This window comes from Pteropus medius, unplaced genomic scaffold, assembly GCF_902729225.1.
Source record: "Pteropus medius unplaced genomic scaffold, Ma_sr-lr_union100, whole genome shotgun sequence".
In the NCBI taxonomy this organism is placed as follows: Eukaryota; Metazoa; Chordata; class Mammalia; order Chiroptera; family Pteropodidae; genus Pteropus; species Pteropus medius.
Window position 1 is genome coordinate 3,550,326 of NW_024349797.1, and position 19,423 is coordinate 3,569,748.

General features: G+C 45.7%; 1 protein-coding gene across 2 annotated transcripts in view; it reads left to right on the top strand.

Annotated features, from left to right (window-relative positions):
* Positions 1-902: 902 nt before the first annotated feature.
* The window catches only part of FLVCR2 (FLVCR choline and putative heme transporter 2), a 49,380-nt gene continuing 30,859 nt past the window's right edge, over positions 903-19,423 (top strand). Inside the window, exons 1-2 of one of the 2 annotated variants that reach the window (XM_039883855.1) lie at positions 903-1,340; positions 1,377-1,993. In XM_039883855.1, coding sequence (XP_039739789.1) covers positions 1,271-1,340; positions 1,377-1,993 — 687 coding nt within the window. In that variant the 5' untranslated portion in view covers positions 903-1,270. Of the gene's footprint in view, positions 1,994-19,423 lie in introns of both variants that reach the window. The other variant, XM_039883854.1, reaches the window with a different exon arrangement.

Below are 19,423 nucleotides of genomic sequence, written 5' to 3' on the forward strand. Positions count from 1 at the left end.
AAACCGAGGCACGGAGAGATGGAGTACCTAAATTTACATTATACTCGTAGGAATACCTAAGCTGGTATTTGGACCCAGGGAGAACGTGAACTCTTATCCCTTTACAGGGCTGAAATGAGTCAGTGTGAAAAGGCTTCTGTCCTGCAGGCCTGACTTTCTGAAGGCTAGGAGTTGAGGGCTTAGCCTCTGGAATCGGATGGGACCAGCAGATGGCAGCCGAGGGCTACGTGGGTGCTGTGCATTTCATCACACAGCCGCCCGTAGCTCGTAAGCGTCTCGGAATCCCCACTCTCTCCTCCACCCTCAGGTCCTCGCCTAGGAGGGCGCCCTGGATCCATCAGGACAGAAGAGCCCTACCTAACAGGTTCAAATCTGAGTTCTCCCATATAAGACTACGTCCGCACCAAAAGCAATCCGCAACTCCCCTTTACCGCAGGAGCGCAACCAGACCGCGACATCTACAAATTTCTCTTTACACCGAGAGCTCAGCAAGGGTTTGGGAACCCAGCCAAGTGTGGAGAAAGTCGGGAATTCCTCTTGGATTCCTCAGAGCACTCTGAAGGCGCCGGGCGCCGGTGCACGCGCTCAGGAGAGCTGATGGGGGCGAGGGGACTCTATTTAGAGGGTTACTTCGGAGGGGCGGACAGGATTCTCTCTTGTGGCCTCCTGGGAGGGCAAATGAATATGAGGGGCAAATGAATGAGGGGCAGTGCAGGTGGGGAGTTAACCCGGCAGTTTCCATGGCTCCCGGGGCGTGAAGGAGGAATGCACTCCGCAAACTGTGGCGAAACAACTGGGCTGCCCCGCCAGCCGGGCTGGAGAAGGCAGGAGGGAGGGAGGGCGGTGTGGGGGGAGGGAAGCCGGGCGGGACGGGGGCGGGGCGGTCACGTGCGCCCTAGGGGGCGAGGCCCCAAGCCGGCCCGGGAGCATACCGAGTCCCGCGAAGTGGCTGCGCAAGGAGCAAACCCTTTCCAGGACCGAGGGGCTGAACGTGGCCAGAGCGCCTTGGGGAAACTCAGGTCGCCCGCGGCCAGGACCCGGCTGAGGCGTCTGCGGACGACCTGCGGGACAGTGGTCGGGGACAGCGGGCCCCACGGAAAAGTGGGAGCAGAAGCTTGGAGGTGATCGTTGAGAGGCCCACTCGCGGCTTTTACGTAGGCTTGTGTCTCCATTTCTTCGGAGCAGCTTTAGGGGACCAGTCAAGGCTACTGTCCTTTAAGACTGCCTGAGTCCTCAGCACCTGTCCAGGGCTCCAGGAGACTCCGTGGTCATGGTGAATGAAGATTCCAACCTGGAGAAGCGCGATGGCACTCCTGAGCCTCAGTCCGCGCTCCGGGCAGACCCCAGCACCTCGGCCCACCCCAGCACCTCGGCCCACCCCAGCATCTCGGCCCACCCCAGCGTCTCAGCCCATCAAAGCGTCTCCGCTCACCCTAGCGTCTCCATCCACCCCAGCGTCTCTGCCCACCCCAGCAGTTCGGCCCACCCCAGTATCTTGGCTCAACAGGGTGGCTTGGCTCAACCCAGTATACCGGGCACCGAGGACCTCAGTGTGATCAAGGTGAGCAAGCGCCGTTGGGCAGTGGTCTTGGTTTTTAGCTGCTACTCTATGTGCAACGCCTTCCAGTGGATCCAGTATGGCTCCATCAGTAACATCTTCATGAACTTCTACGGGGTCAGTGCCTTTGCCATCGACTGGCTGTCCATGTGCTACATGCTGACCTACATCCCTCTGCTACTGCCAGTGGCCTGGATGCTGGAGAAATTCGGCCTGCGCACCGTCGCCCTCACCGGCTCGGCTCTCAACTGCCTGGGCGCCTGGGTGAAGTTGGGCAGCCTGAAGCCACATCTTTTCCCAGTCACTGTGCTGGGCCAAGTCATCTGCTCTGTGGCCCAGGTCTTCATCCTGGGCATGCCCTCCCGAATCGCCTCGGTCTGGTTTGGGGCAAACGAAGTTTCAACTGCCTGCTCCATAGCTGTCTTTGGCAATCAGGTGGGTAGAGAGATGAGTTTGTGGGTGTTCAGAGGAATGGGCATCACTGTGGACTGAGTGTGTTACATTGTATCTAACTGTCCTTAACTGTGTGGGAGACTGATTTTCTGACTCAGCCGTGTTTGTGACTCTGGTGACTTTGTGGCTGGGTATGACTGACTGTCAGTGAGTGATTGTGACTGGGTGACTGTGTAAGAGAAGTGCCAGGAAACAAAAGGCGGGGACCTTTTCTTTCCCCTCACAATTTCCCTTCCCCCATCAGAAAGCATGCTTCTGAAACATAGATGCTTTTATGATTTCATTCCTGAACCTGTCAGTTCACCAGCATAGACCTTTGACTTCAGGAAAACTATCTTTCCAGGGAGCAGACCCAGGAAGTCAAACTATTCTAGTATCAATTTGGCAGGCGTTTTTAGCCTGACCTACCAGCTTTCCTAGAGTGCAGTATCTCCTGTACTACATAGGACCACAGAGCGGTGCCCTGGTCGGGTTTGGCACTGTTCTTACCTTCTTTTATACACAGCTAAAGCCAGGACAGCGGGAACAATGCTTTGTACCAGACTCGGTCTCTGGCGTTTAGAGCCAAGTCCAGCAGGATGGAGCAGAAGTCTTGCTCTGAATTTCCAAAGACTAGAAGCCTTGGAAAGGCTAGAAAGCTCATCTCTTAATCCCTTCTCTTTCCTTCTTTTTGGAAGGAGCATCTCAAATTCTTTGCATCGCAATGTGGTTATGACCCAGAACGTTGGGCATGTTATGAATCCGACTGCCTTCTCTAAATATTTGGAGCAAACTATATATGGGGTCCTTTTTAATCTGGACCACCGCCTCCAGGTCACACTGCTTCCCAAGTACACTCAGTTGTGTTTAAAATTACCAATAACCCTTAAGTTCTTATAGGCCTGTTTTCTCTTACCTGTTTATTGCATTTAGAAAATTTAAACTTTCATTTAGAAATTTCTCATTTGGGTTAGACATTCCCAAAACTTCTCTAAAGGCAAATTTTCATTCTGTTCATCTTCACCAGCAGGAAGTTAACTTGAGTTAAGTCCTGCCGCTTGGGTAATAGTGTAAGCAATCAATGAAACACAAACATAGAGGCCTTCTTTAGCACACAAACAGGCAACATAAAATCCTTTACCCAGTTTTCTTTCACCTGTGGGTTTGAATGATATTCTGAAGATTGAATTGATTTGAAGTCTGGGGATGAAACAAGATGGATCTTTTGTTCAGGGCAACTAAAATATAGATGTTGAGGGTGACATTTACCAATCTCTTATCCTCTAAAGTGATGTGACTGGGGCTTTTAACATCCCCGTTGCAGCCCTGCTGGTAGGTTTGACATTACTGGATTTTTCCTTTATAAGAGAGTAAAGCTGGACTGCGGGGGTGGGGGTGCAGTGAATGGCAGGAACCTTCTAGCTTCCAGAGGAAAAATCTCCCTATTTGCAGAGAACAGGATACGGGCAAGGTCACTACAATCCTAACCCCTTTGGGGAGGGCAGTGGAACTAACTGCAAGAAGCCCTCAGGTAACCTGGTGAGAGCAGAGAATCCAACACTTGGTTTCCTTAACAAACATAAACGAATAGGTTTTCAGACCCCTCCTCACACACCTGTGTGGGAACTTAACTCCAGATATATCTTTAAAATTTAATAAGAATAGTTATTTATTCCCTACCCGTACTTCCCACCAAGGCCAGGAAATGCTAAGAATTTTACATTTAAAAACACTGTGACAGCACATATTTGTATCACAGAGCCATCTATTTAGTTTGATCTTTTACTCAACCTACTGTGCTAAGTTAAAAAAAAGTTATGAAAAAACTGAATGTTTATGCTCTGTGACATAGAGATAAATGTTTGGTTCTCAGCATGCATTTTAACCTTTCTTGCCGAGTAAAGATGGCTGAATGGAGAAAAAAATACTAGAGCACCTTGAACTGTGCTTAGAAAAAAGGCTCCACAAAGCTGTTAAATAGATTTCAAATGTAATTCCGCAGAATAATTCTTCATATCCTGCAAACTTCACGCTGATCAGCAAAACTCCTGCATGCTGGTAATTCTGACCTGTTTCTTCTAGTGCTTCATGTTTGCTCCACACATGCACCAGCCCCTGCTTGCATTCAATCCGACATTCATTCATTCAACAGGCATTTACCTATGCGGGAGAGGAAGAAAATTTCTTTGACCCTTCTAGGTGCTTTTGGCTAGTGTAATTATTAAATCAACATGAGGCAGATGAACAAGAGAAAATTTAATTACATATGTACACATACATGAAAGAGTCAGAGACCCCACATGAGAGGTTCAAAGGTAGAAAGGTAAAATGAGGTGTATATGACATCCTGAGCCAAGCAAGGACTGAGATAAAATCCTTGGGGCTTCAGAAGGGCAGGAAGGTCATTGCAGGACAATAAGAAGAATAGATGTTGAGTAATTTGAAGTTTGCCCTGCCCCATAGATCGGTCATCAAAGATTATTTCTGATAATAACTCTTATTATGGGCAAGGCCCCCAATTTACATTCTTCTAGGTAGTTAAGGGAGGGGCAGAAATTTCTTCTGAACCTGCAGGGTCTCAATTACCTTTGGCTCAAAATAATCCATTTGCCAAAGTAGCACATTTTGGGGAAGGCTGTTCTGAACCCCTTCACCCAGCTCCTACCTTTTTTGCCAGACCCTGTGCTAGGGCTGCAAAGATAACCTCTGCCTTTGCAGAATTCTTGTACCAGACTTTTAAATTGTACCAGGTAGCAAGATTCAGATTAAAAAGAAAACAAAAAAGAAAAGATCAGAGCATAGAGGATTTATTTTCAGTTCTCCATGAGATTTTTAGTATCTTCTCTGCCTAATTGCTATGGAAAATTGAAGGGGAAGGAAACTAAATATCAAACACCTATTCTGTGGAAGGCAGTTTTTCATCTATTATTTAATTTTTCAATGCTGTGAGGTAAGTGAAATTGTCCCCATTGTTACAGGTGAGGAAATTGAGACTCAGATAAATGCAGCAATTTTATCTAGGGTTGGTCCTAGAGCTACTGAGTGTTAGAAAGGAGATTTGAACCCAATTTTACCTCCAAAGCCCATGTCAGTAATTGGCCAACATTGATTCTTCCCATAGACAGAGCATATTTTTTTTAAAAGGCAGGATTCTGAGGTTCAAAATTTGTCTCCGTGTCTCAGGGTTGTTGGTGATGAAAAAGTGTCCAGCAATTTTTTCCAGAATTTGAGAGCCTAGTTCCTGTCCTCTGTTTTGAAGTTTCAGGCATTAGCATTGCCTCCCCGGGGCTGCACTGTAAACTGCTGAAGGGCTGATACTGCTGCTTTGAGCCTAGCTTGGAGGGGCACAAGAAGATGGGCTTGAGTCTCTGGGAAGCAGAAACCAGTGAATTCCGAGCTGCAGTGAGAAAGGGAAGGCGTCTGAGACTGCAGCAGAGACTCTCCTGGTTGGCTCTGACCAGTTACACAGGTGGTAACAGGCTGGCATGTTTAGCAACACTTGCTCCTTTGTTTCAAGGGAAAATGATCTGTGCTGGGTGGCGGGGCGGAGGTTGAGTGATATGGACACATAGTTATTCTGCAAGCGGTTGGCAGAAAGCCTTGTGTTAGAGTCTGGTGATAGCTTGGTGGCACAGGATGAGGGAGATATGAGAGCTGAGAAAGACCCTCAAGTTAGCTTCAGTCCCAGTAAGGAGTCTACAGTCCCTATGCAAGAAGGGACTTCCTCAAGGATCCTTGGGCAGCTCATAGTTCAGTGCCACCCAATAACGGAGTAGGAGAGGATAAGTTTGCTTTCAAGGTAAGGAAAATACAGTAACCTTACAGGATCAGTTCTATGGAAGCCACAGCTGGCTAGGCTGTCAAAAATGGCACTGTCCAATAGAAATATAATGCAAGCCACATATCTAACTAAATTTTCTAGTAGCCACATTAAAAATATATAAAACAAATTTAAAAAAGTAAAAAAGGTGAAATTATCTTTAGTACTATATTTAACACAATATATCCAAAGTATTATTTCAACATGCAGTCAATATAATAAGATTACTAACAAGCTATTTTACATTCTTTTTTCGTGCTGAGTCTTTAGAAATCATCATGTATTTTACACTTACGGGCTAACCACTTTTGCCAGCAAATGTTGGGACATGTTCAATAGCCAGATCGGACAGTATAGGTCTAGAGTAGTGATACTATTTGTAGGGGAGAAAAGGTTTTACTTGACCCTCTTATGGTCCCTGGCTGGATCTGAAATTAAGCTGACAAAGTCATATTAACAGAAAGTCATCCAAATTTATTTAATGTGTTACATGATGTGGGAATCTTCATAAGGAAATGAGGAAACAGTTAGACCTCCGTACTTTTTTGCTGAGTTTGATAATGAGTGGATAGTCTTGGAGGAATACCACCGGTTAAGGAGTCTGAGGGAATTGTAGCAAACTAGAGGAAACTGGGCGAGGTCTGTTTGTTTGGATTCTCCTTGGCAGCTTTTGATTGTCTTCAGAGCTAAGGATATTCCCTTCCTTCAGGTCAAGGGGGGGCACTTCACGGGAGGCTTTGAAGGAAGGTCTGTCTCAGGGAAGAAGAGCAAGAAGCAGGAGGAGGTTAGAGTGACCTTGCTTCTGCCGTTTTCTCGAACTCCTTCAGCTTAAAGTATTCAATATGCCAGGGTGCTGTAATCGGGGTCGTAGGTCCAGAACCCTATCATATTTCAAGCAGCTGGAAATCAGCTTCTAGCAGATAAAAATGGACTTTAGGAAACTGACTGCAGCCTTGAGGAGGCTGTGCTTGCTGGACTAGCTGATCATGTGGTATCACCGAGAGAGGCCGAGTGTTTACTGATTCAGGAGTCAGGGTCTTGAGGGAGGTGGTCAGCCTACTCTTCCAAAACCATTGCCACTGGGGTGTCTTAAAATCTAGGCTAATTATTCTGGATCATCTAACGTCAGATGCCTTTCAAGGTCTGAGTGAATTTTTCGAGGTGAAGGCAAACTCTTGTTCTCCTACGTTGATTACGTTAAGACACACAGAGTGTCTGCCCACGTGGCCGACCAGTTTCTGGCCTCCCTTTAGGCCCTAGAAGAGAAAAATAGGCAGGGACTGAGAGGACAAAACAAGGCGAATGGCGACCGAAGGGAGATGGGGGTGCAGGGGCCTGGGACCCCACTCTCGAATGCTCACATAGGCCAGCCAGGTCATATAAATGTGACCTAGTAAAAGTGACATTGGAGTGTTGGGGTTACAGCAAATGTGGGAGCCCATGTCTCATCTCAAGACAGCAGCTGCTTCAGCTCCTGCCAACCGTTGACATACAAAACACTACCCAGTGTTGTCAGATCTTATTATTTTCTTCTTTAAGATTTTTATGTGAAATCCAGAAATTCAGATTTTTATGTGAAATCTGTTTTTGTTTTATTGTGGTAAAATATACATAGCATAACATTTATCATTTTAACCATTCATAAGTATACAATTTGGTGGCCTTAAATGTGCCCACTGTGTGTATGAGTGTTACCACCATCTACACCAAAATCTTTTTCCTCATCCCCAACAATCTACCCATTAAACACTAACTCTTCCCTTCTCCCCTCCCCACCCCCAGTCTCTAGTTACTTCTTTCTGCTTTCCGTCTCTATGCATTTGCCTATTCTAGGTACCTTGTATAAATGGATTCATATATTATTTGGCTTTCTGTGTCTAGCTTATGAAATCTCTCTCTTTTTTTTTTAATGCTGACAACTAATTAAAAGCTTAAAACACTTTATTATATTCTATTGTTTTGAAACTGTGGGTCAGATCAAACTTCCCCATTTGAGACTTCTGAGAAGGATAATGTGAAACTGAATTTCAGTTCTACTTTCTCCTTTCTGGGAAAGCCGTCGAGAGAGGCAGGCAGGTGGAAAGAAGCTCAGAGGATACCAAACCTGGGGAGGAAACAGAGACAGGTGCCCCTGGAAAAATGATGATCATCTGCCTCACCCATGGGGCTGGGTGAAAATACAGATGCCCCACGTGGACTTTCTTAGCTGGACCCTCTAGAGGAGGGGCCCAGGCTCCTGTATTTTCAACTGGTCTTCCAGGGGAAGCTAGTGATCAAACTTTTTGAAATCACCAGGATAGAGGACCAGCAGCCATGGGAAGATACCCTCCTGCTTGGAGCCATGTTCTTGTCAGGGCTGATTTATTATGTTTGCTGTGTGCTGGTTCCAGCATCCAGGTGGAAACAGTTGGGAGCTCAGCTACTCACCCTTCTGATTGAGAGGAGAGGCTTGGCTGGGGTTGGGGGTTCATCGTTCTGATTCACTTAAGATTCTGAAAATGTATTCAAAATCCTGAGTGGGGGCTGAGGGAGGGGAAGGCCCTGATGGAATGTGAGGTGGAATCCTTGCAGATGCTCCTAATCCTTTTGTTTCTTTGATCTTAAACTCAGTGCACTGGAGGAGGCTGGGGTTGGCCTGGCCTGACTTCCGACTTGGCTTTGTTGCTCTGCCAGGCATTGTTGCAGGTGCCTGCCAATTTCGTAGAATCACATCTAAGTCTTCAATTTAGCATTCCAGGCCCCCTGCTCTCTCCCCATTCCTATCCAGTCTGTCTCGTTCCCTCCCAATCTTGTCTCTCACTCCTGATCAATCTAGCTCCTTAATTACCTCCTTGAAGATACACTTCTTGGGGACTAAGCCTTATGCCCTTGGAGAGTAACATCATCAAGATAGTAGACTAGGAAGCTCAAAAACCTTACTCCCCCACAGAAACATTAAATAAACTAGAAACTGACTAAAATAAGTTCTTTATAGGAGCTCTGGAAAATTAATCAGAGGTCAATGGCAATCAAGCAAATGCCCAACCAAGAAAAATAATCTTCTAAATGATAGGAAATTGCATGTCCTTTTTACTTGCACTTACCGTACTCCCTCCCCCATGCTATGCCTCCCAATCTGCAGTTGCCTTCTGCCAATAGAATTTGCAATGTTTTAACCCAGTTGTATTTCTATATACTAACAATGAACAATCCGAAAAGGAAATTAAGAAAACAATTTCATTTATAGTAGCATCAAAAAAAGAAAAAACAACTTAGGAATAAATTTTGCCAAGGAGGTGAAAGACTTGTACACTGCAAACTACAAAAACATTGCTTAAAGACCTAAATAAAGAGAAAGACACCTCATGTTTATGGATTGAAGACTTAATATCGTTAAAGTGATGCAGCAATTACTACCCAAAGCAATCTTTAGATTCGATGCAATTCCTATCAAAACTCCACGAACCTTTTCGCAGAAATAGAGAAATATATTCTAAGACTCATGTAGAAGTTTAAGGGACACAAAATAACCCAAACAATCTTGGGAAGGAACAACAAAGTTGGAGGTCTCACACTTCTTCATTTCAAAACTAACAAAGCTACAGCAATCACGACAATATAAAGTTTGGCATAAAGACAAACATATAGACCAATAGAATAGAGTTCAAAAATAAACCCTCACTTATATAGTCAAATGATTTGTAACAAGAGTGCCAAGACTATCCAATAGGAAAAGGACAGCCTTAAAAAAAACCCAAAAAAACCCACCAGACTATTTTTAGAGCAGTATTAGTTTCACGGCAAAATTAGGTAGAAGGTACAGAAGGTGTACTCAAAAGAATTGAAAGTGAGAAGTTGAACAGATGTCTGTACACCTATGTTTATAGCAGCATTATTCACAATAGCCAAAAGTTGGAAGCGACCCAAGTGTCCATCTGTGGATGAGTGGATAAACAGAGGTGATATATACATACAATGGAATGTTATTTAGCCTTAAAAAGAAAGAAAATTCTGACACATGCTACACATGGATGAATCTTGAAGACATGCTAAGTGAAATAAGCCAGTCACGAAAGGACAAATACTGTGTAATTCCACTTATAGGAGGTATTGAGGTGTCTTTTTTTTTTCTTTCTGACAACAACCAGTTCTCCAAATCTCTAACACCAGCTGTGTGTCCTACAATTCAATTCTAACACTACTCAGAGTTAGTGCAGACCCCACAGATTGAGGGCTCAGTTCCACACGACTGCCTCCACTTAAGATACCATTTGCCACCCGTACTTCTGACTAACTTTACTTACTGGTGTATTATAAAGGATACACTCAGGAGCAGCCAAGCGGAGCAGCTGCGAGGGCAAGGTGTGGGGTAGGGACACAGAGCTTCCGTGTCCTCTCTTGGCACATCTTCCTCCCAGCACTGTGACGTGATGTGCTCACCAACCTGAAAGCTCACCGAATTTCCTTGTTCGAGAGTTTTTATAGAGCTTAATATCCAGTGCCTCTCTCCTCCTCAGAGTGAGGTTGAAAGTTCCCAAATTCTAATCACTAGATCTTCTGGTGACCAGCTCCATACTGGGGCTATCTAGGGGCCCCAGTCTAAGTGACCTCATAACCTAAGGTGTGATGGGAAGAGGTCCCTTTAGGAATAACAAAGGACACTCCTATCACTTAGGAAATTCCAAGCATTTTTAAAGTTCTGTGCCAGGAACTGGGACAAAGATCAAATATATTTTTATTATACCACATGTACTTAAAGTAATTAAATTCGTAGAGAGTCACAAAGTAGAATGGTGGTTGCCAGGGGCTGGAGGAGGAGAGAATGGGGAGTTTTAAAGGGCTACTACAGTTTAGGAAGACCAACAAAGTTTTGGAGATGGATGGAGGCCATGGTTGCTCAATAATATGAATGTACTTGATGCCACTGAACTGTACAGTTAAAAATGGTTAAATGGTAAATTTTATACTGTATATTTGGCCACCACCACACACACATAAAACAAAAACAAAATGCTAATGGGGAGTTCCCTTCTGGCTGGGTACTGCTCATTTCCTCTGAACATTTCCTCAGTCTAGGCTTAGAGGAATCCATTCCCTGGCCTTCTCGGTGTTTGCTCAGTTTCCTGAGATGCTACGGGACTTTGTTTTCTGGTGGTTCCTGTTTACCCACTCTTCCTCATCTCTTCTGTCCTCTCTTCCCCTCCTCTACCTCTCGTTCAGACTAAATGAGAGACTTGTGGGGGCCAGGAGGGAAGGCTGGAACCCTGACTAATATGTCTCTCCTATATCTTAGGGCTCTGGGTATAACAGGTGCTTGCAAATGGATGGACAAATTAATAAACAGATTTGCATTTCGTGAAAGGAATTTAAGGTGACAGTTAAACCGAGAGCTCAGGTGGCTGGAGGAAGGGATTATCATGCCTATATTATCTTCTTGAGGTGACTCAATCTTATTTTTTTCAATGGGAAGAGCTATTAAGTCGTTACTGTGTGCCTTGAATTGTGCCAGACCCAAGGTGGTTGAGAACACCATCTTTAGCTCTGCTGTGTGCCCGCGGATAAGTCCCTTTACTTTGCTAGGTTTTGGCTTCTTTTATAACATGGAAATAATATTGCCTACTGCAAAAGATAGAGGAGAGGATTAAATGAGACAGTAAGTGAAGGGCACTTAGCTAGCAGAGTTTATCAGAAAAGAAATGGTGAATGAAGAACAGATGCTGTACCATCACTGATAAAAGTAGTTAGTTGGCTCTTGTCTGCAGGGGCCTCCTATCTAGGAGAGGCCCACACTTAACCACTTGGTCATAATATCACCTTGTGGCAGGCTTAAGGGTATAAGTGCACAGGGTATTAAGGGGTCACAGCATGTGGGGTGCATTACCCCAGTGTGAATGCAGTGTGAATGGGGAGCGAGCAGAGGACAGCTTCCCTGAGGAGGTGATGGTAACAGCCAATTCTTAATGAGTGAAGTGACCAGGAGTGGGGTGAATAGGGAAGGTGGGCCAATCCAGGAAGTTTCCAAGCAGTATCTTGGTGAGGACTTGTCCCTCTTGAGAGCCACTCAACCTGTTGTCTGTGGTGATGACTTCTGAGACTCCCATACCTTAGTCTCAGAAACCTAAGACTCTACTGAAGGAAGTGGGGTGTTCAGGCTTATCAGATGGACACAGCTGTTTGCTGCTGCCTGGTTCCTGATTAACAGGATGTCCTTCCCTGGGCTTCAATTCCCCTCAACTGCTAACATCAAACAGCCCTGTGTAGGTTGCAGGATAAGGGTAAAAGCTGGCGTTTCTTCTTTTTTCTTTGTTATCTGTCTCTTGACTTCTATCTAGCACCATTCCCCACTTAACCCAGCGGACCATCTCCCTTCCGTTGACTCGCAGGACTAAGGACTTTTTCTTTGCTGAGTCATTCAAAGATGCGAAAGCATCCTGCAGGCTCTGGGCCCCCCACCCAGACTCTTCTCCTTGTGACCTTACTACAGGCTACAGGCATCTTTCTTTTATGCTGTGCAAAAATGTTAGCCGCTCACCCCCACATAATTCAAGATGAGGCATTGCTTCAGCATGAGGGCAGATAGCAGCACCATCTGTGTTTGCAAGAGGGAGAGGTGGGAGGCAGGGATTTCACTTGCTTACCAACCTCTTGGGATTAGACAGTTTGTCTCGGAACCTCATGATGGAGCAGCATTTGCTTTGGCTCCCATCTGATTCCTTCTCTAGAGAGAAGGTGAACACAAGCCCCTTTCATTTCCAGACCACTTTCGATTGGACATCCCTGCTGGCTCCAGGGCATAGAAGTTAGAGCAAGATGGGGGGTTATTTTTTCTCTTTTTTTTCCTTCTTCTCTCCCCTGGAATTCCAGATTTCGTCTCAGAACTAATGCGTTAACATAGCTGGATGTCCTTTGGTGGCTCTGGAACAGCTCTCTCTGTACAGAAGGCTATTTGTTCTGTCCATCTACTCAGAACTGTAGGAAGCGGGTAGCCATGAGTCATCATGTCAAAGCAGGGCCATTCCAATGAGCTGTTTGTTTAGGTGCTGGCTGCCCCTCGAGAAATCTGTGCTTCTTCAGACTTTTGTCCTGGGCTTCCTGTTTGGTGCTGGACATCTTTGTGGAGCCACTCAGTGAGCTAACTCAAGGACTATTTCTTCTCTACTGAGGATCTAGTCAGGAGCATACACCTCTCTCCCACTTTCCCTGCCTAGGACCCATAGGGAAGCCAGCAGCTGAGAAAGTTTTCTTGATTTCTCTCCTTGGGGCAGTGGAGATCAATTGTTTTTAGGTGTGGTCCATTAACCTTCAGCACCAGAACCACCTGGGATGTTTGTTTAAAACACAGGTTCCTGGGCACCAGGGTGGACCCAAGGAATTGGCCTCTCTGGGGTGGGGCTCAGGAACCTGTGGTTTAGATTCTCCACCAGGGGTTCTGATGCCACTGAAGTCTGAGAACTCCATGTGGAAACCATGGCACCTGAACCTGGCTCTGGGTGCATCTGTGTCTGGGGCCTCCAGCAGGACACCGGCCTACTTTGGGCATCAGCTTCTCTGTAACAAGAACGGCTGCCTCACAGGTTACCACCAAAATTAAAGGAGGGAATGTGTAAATGAAAGCTTCTAGAACTAAATAAGCCCTCCACAAACACTTACTGCATCCATATCTATCTTCTCCTTCCCAGCCAAACTCAGGTTCTAAGCTACTTTCTTTAATCTCAGCTGCTATCTCTAGAATTTTTTGCTGACGGATCTTCCTCCTCGGTGTCATACACTGGAACTTAAGCAGACCCACCTGTGCACCCTCTCTGCTGGTGAGTTAGGTTGAGGCCAGGTCACAGTCCTTCTACATAGAGGTCAACGCTCCAAGGCTTTGCTCTTAGTACACATGCCAAAAGAGGTCGTGCCTAGCACACGGTAGGGATTGAAAATAGTTAAATGGAAGGATGGATGACTGGTGTTCTGGTTTTACACTTTATCTCTGGGGCGTTATAGTCTCATTGCTGAAGGAAGATTCCAGAGCATTTTCTGTGATTGCCATTTAATCACATGTCCCTATGACTTCATAGGGGTAGAGGTGGGGTGGGGGGTAGGGAGTAATGCAGCTGACCCGACCCTCTTGCTTGCTAATCTTTCTTACCTTTTATTGATAACTGGTTGTCCTGAGGAAACCCCCTCCACCTACTTCCTCACTTCCTAAAGCCTCAGGAGCCAGTTCTCAGGGAGAGCAGCAGGCGGTGGGGCCCCTCCCACTGTGGGGCTGGCTGAGCTGGGGGTGGGGCCTGGGAAGGTCTGGGCTCCCTGGTGCTGTGGAGCCACTTCCTCTCCTCCAGCCCTTCACCAGCTTCCCAAATATCACTGTCCTAGTCACCAAGAGACAGTCTCAGCCTCTGGCCTGCTGTTTGGCCTTGGGACAGGCATCTCAACGACCCTTTGCTTTGAAGAGAGGACTGTCCTTGCTAACATTTGGTTCTCAGAAGGCCACCGTGGGGAGAGAGGAAGTTGTGTTCACAGGGCCCGGATCACTGGCTGGAGGTTTGTTAGGGACTTACAGGGACAGTGGTTGACATTCTCTCTTCTCAGTGGACTGCTTTCTGACTTACTGTCCAGAAAGAACTTTGATAAAAGGTGCAGAGTAAATATATAATCCATTTAATGATGAACCAAGCACATTCCTCAGTTACATAACGAACCCTCTTGCAAGTGATTCTGTTGATGTAAGAATGTCCACATCTGTAGAGAATGTTTTATGAGTTTATTTGAGCCAAACTGATGACGTGCCGGGAAGCAAGATCTTAAATGCTACAGAGAGTGACAATCTTGCAGTTCCTTTTATACATTTGGAATTAGGGAGGGAACAAAAGGAAAATGACATGAAGGCTGGAGAAAGCAAGGTGCGGAAATCTCTATGACTGCATTACACGATAGTTAACAAGATTATATGCTCCCTTTGAGGGTGGTTCCCTCTGAGGTGTCTGAAAAAGAGGATCTTTCTGGCATTTCAAACGTGTGTTAACTCAAGAACAATGGACAGGGCTGGCTTAAGACAAAGATAAACCTTTTTGTAGTCCTGGGCATGACTACCCACCATGACCGGCCCATAGAAACTTATCATGATCATAGAAATTTATGATCAGATCATTCTGTGAGTTACTTTCAGTCAGATTTAGTACAGAGCCCCTACTTCATCCACAATCCCCTCAGATCCTGGATCATCCTGCGTCTCAGACCATGTCTTCCTGGGACATGTAGCTGCTCTGTGCCTTGTGGCTCAGCAAGGTTCTGTGGGAAGAGAGCAGGGCTAGGAACGGGGACATCAGAAATCCAGATGTTTACGTCACCACCAATTAATTCTGTGATTTCAGCAAGTTGCTTAAACTCAGTTGTGGAATGGAGAGAACAGCATGCCCTATTAGTGTAACCAGAGGGGAACTGAGTCTGGGGCTCCCACTGCCTGTGCCGCTCAGCCAGGAGACCGACACGGGACCTGGGCTATTTAGAATAAGCGTTTGTGGTCAGAGCACCGGTGATCTGAGAAGGCAGCAGGTTAACACCTTCAAAAACTGCCTTACTTTCTCAGTCCGGCTCAGGGTATTTAAGGGAAAATCTGGGCATTATTTCAGAGGCTGCGTGACGGTTCCAGGGGATGGGAGGGGTGTCTGTTGTGCTTCACGGGGCCGTTTCTCTGACAACGTGGTCCTCCAGTGGCGTTAGCAACCCAAGAACAAAGATAGGAGTAGTTTGGGAAGAATGCTAGACCAGAAGGATTGTGATCAGTCAACATAAGGGCATTAATCATAAGTTTCAGGGCAACTTTCTATGGCAGGGGACAATCTATTGTTAAGCTATAGGGTAAGGAAAGGTGAGGCTGGGGACTCTATGAGGCCTCTACTGTGGGGGTCCCAACAGGGGCCCTTCTTCATTAGGGCTCTGTTGCCTCATCTGTACTCTGGGCATCCTGCAATTAACTCACTGGGTAAGGTTTTGAGGCTCAGATTATATGCAGGTTGTGCTGTGCCTTGAGAGCTGGAATATTGTGCAAATTTTAGCTTTTATGTACCCTTAAAAAAACTCTGGACTTGCCCCATGACCCTCAGAGAATAAAAGAGCTTCTCTGTACACAAATCATGTTCTGTCTATCTCATGGAGTGCAGCCTTGGAGGGCACTTGGATTAGGGACTACACCCTCTGTCTACAAGGCTCGGCATTCTTACCTTTATAGTTAGCTCTTTGTTTCAGAATGAGCTCTGGCCATTCTGGCTTTAAGAGCCTCTCCCAGAGCTTTTGGGTTCCAGACCGCCCTGACTGATTTAGTCCTTTTGAGCTGAACCATCCTGTAGCTCTAAGACTCCTGCAGAACATCCTGATTCCTTTCAATTCCTAGAAGGGCCTTTTGCCAAGCGTTGGCACGAAGCAGCTTGTCAGTCTATATGTGCCTAGGATGGCCCCTCTCTTCATGTAGGACAATGGAGATGATGGCAGAGCATAGAACTGATTCAGCCCCCACCATCAGGAGATAGGGCCTGGGAATGAGAAGTGTTCTCCCAAGGGCCTGGTGGTCCTGGCCTTACTTACACGAGTGGCAGTGATCAACGGTAACAAATGGGGGCTGGTGGGGCTTGGCCAATTTTGTGTAGATGTTGCGTTTTCTCTCTGCAGAGTTCCTCTGTCTCTCCGTACAGAAGAGGTTACCCCGTTACCTGCCCCAGGAATGACTAGCCCTGAATTCTCATGCCACTCCACAAAATCCGTGATGTTTACTAGGGTTTCCCCACCCTGGGCCAAATCTCTGTCCTTTGCAAATAACCTATAAAGGCCCTTGACCATCCAGTCATTGTCTTTCTTTTAACTACTTGCCCTGGATTACATCTCCTCCAACCAGCCTCCCTGTGTCTTCGCAGTTGACAGCAGGTGATGTGACAAATGAGAGTCCATGGACGAAGGCCGTCATCCCCTTGGCCTGCCTATCTCATGATCCAGCCTTAGATCAGTAGCCACACCCTCCACTGATAGGCTCAGCCCTCTTACCTTTACAGTCATTTTTTGGGAGCTATGGGTTTTTTTGTTTTTTGTTTTTTGTTTTTGGTTTTTTGTTTTGAGACAATGTACTATAACCTTTATTTGTTTATTGAACAAATATTTATTGAGTATCTATTCTGTGACAGTCAACATTCTGAGCTCTGAGGATGTAATGGTGAAGAGGAAAGAAAAGGTCCCTGAGTTCATGTTTAAGAGAAGAGAGATCAGACTGGCAGGCAGTCATTTATGGAGTGACTAATAATAGAAATGTCAGGCCAAGGATGAAGGGAGGTGACTTTGGAGCAGGACATTGGGAGATATTTTTGTGTAAGTAAGTCTCTGAGTAACTCCCTAAATTATAGGGCCAGATCTGATGGTGCTGCTTTCTTGAAGTGGTGTTAGGTATGGGTGACTAATAGTTTTCCTGGTGCAAAGTTTAGATTTCTTTTTCTTGCCTCATTTCTCTGGGATCACGAGGCAGGGTTAGTTAACTTATGAAGTTGGCATCTTAAGAAAAAGCTACATGGGGCTCACCCTGTCTGTTTTTGGAGACACACCCTAAACTAAGAGGAACTGGATCTGGCTCATGGCAGCTTATAAAGCAACAGCTCTTCCAGAGGCTGCCCACGAGTAATTGCCTGGGTCTGAGTTCCACTTCTGAAAATTGGAAGGGGAGGGCTGTTACCAAGAAAGTCCGACCAGACTTGCAAGAAAATTTGGGAAGTTAGAAACATTTATTGTCACATGAACTACTTTTAGGAATGACAACATATTGACATTGCAGAAAAGGGAGACAGTGCTTCTTCCGCTTTGGGCTGTTTTACCATCATTTGTCCAAAGTTAGGGAGTAGTAAGGTTGAGCAGGGCACTAGGATCTGTTTGTTGGCTGCTATAGGTGTCTGGGACAGAGTCCATGGGAAGTAGCCAAGCATTTAAATGGGTCTTTGCATGTTGCCTACTTCAAAAATGGAAAGCTTGGAGAACTTCCTCTTTCCTGGCTGAGTCATTGGGGAGATTCTTTGAGCCTGTGGTCATTGGCCGCCAGCACTGACAGCAGAGGGACCTTTGAGTGGTGAGGCCAGCAGTGACTTGGGCTCTCAGTGAAAGCGGGGGCAGAGGAGGATTCACATCTGCTCTCGTGAACCTAGTTACCCTTTGCAGATGTCAACATGAAGACAAGTTCAGAAGGAACCTTTACCCTTAAAAGGAGTAGTGTGTGCAACAGGAGCCTCGTGAGTTGATGATTGAAAGTAGGCACAAGTATGAGGCTCAGCTAAAAAATGAATAAAGCCCTTCGTCAGCATTTCTTTTCATTCTTAATAAAAAAAAGAATTTCCCGTAGAAATCAGACCCCTCCCCTAAATGTAGCATCTTCTCTGTTTACAGCCTAGGGTACCTCTGCTCTTCAGCTACCTTGCACTCCCCAAAGATGAGGAGGAAACCCAGCACCAAGGCTGTAGGTCAAGACTGAGGTATATTAGATAGCTTATAAACTTGGCTATGTGAGCTTTGTTTTGCATCTGTTGTCTCCTACCTTAATTTTTAGTGTGGTGCTTAATATCAGTAGGTGTTCAATAAACACTTAGGAGAAGAGAGATCAGACTGTCAGGCAATCACTTATGGAGTGACTAATGATAGAAATGTCAGGCCAAGGAGGAAGGGAGGTGACTTTGGAGCAGGACGTTGGGAGATATTTTTGTGTAAGTAGGTCTCTGAGTAACTCCCTAAATTATAGGGCCAGATCTGATGGTGCTGCTTTCAAAACTGAGAATAGGTTTGAGGGCGAGAAGTTGATCAGCCTGTCTGATCAGACTCTATGTCTGATCTTGGGAAGCCCCAAATTTGAGGCCTTCCCTGTGTCATTCCACCTTGTATCTGCTTTCTTTTGTTGGTAAACTCTTGTAATACAGCAAACTGCTACTGTGCCCAACTTGTTTGCTGCGGAGGAGACTGGAAATACTTGAGTTAGGTTTGAACTTCTGAGGGTCATCTCTTTATTCAGAAGACATTTCCCAAGCGTCATCTCTGTTCTTGGCATTGTGCTGGGCACTATGTGGGAAGATGTCACACAAGGAAATGTTAGTCATTGTCCCCGAGGTGCTAACAATCTAGTTGGAGGGACAACACCCTACATGGAAAAAAGCCCAAACTTAGCATTATGTAAGAACAAGAAATCCCATTGGATGTAACTAAGTGCTAAGCAAAAACAGACTATGGCTGGAGACACCTCTCACCATTGCTTCCTCCAACAAGTAGACACAGGGGAGGTGCTTGAATTACAGAATTGTACGTATAAGACTGGAAGACTTGTCAAATCTTTGAGGGCAGTGACTTCTATGACATTTACCCTGTTCAAGGGATTTGAAGTCAGACATCATGGGCTTGAATCTCGGTTCTGTCGTTAGAAACTGGGTGACCTTGGGCAAATTACAGATGTTTTCTCATCTATAAAAACCAAACCAGAAATAATGATGTCAACTTTAGGGGGTTGTTATGAGGGATTAAATGGAATAGCCTGTGAAAAATCGTTTAGCACTCTGTCTAACACAAAGTAGTGCTCATTATGTATTAGTTTTCTTCCTTCTAGTTTGGATAAAGACCTGAGCATTTAGCCTAATGGC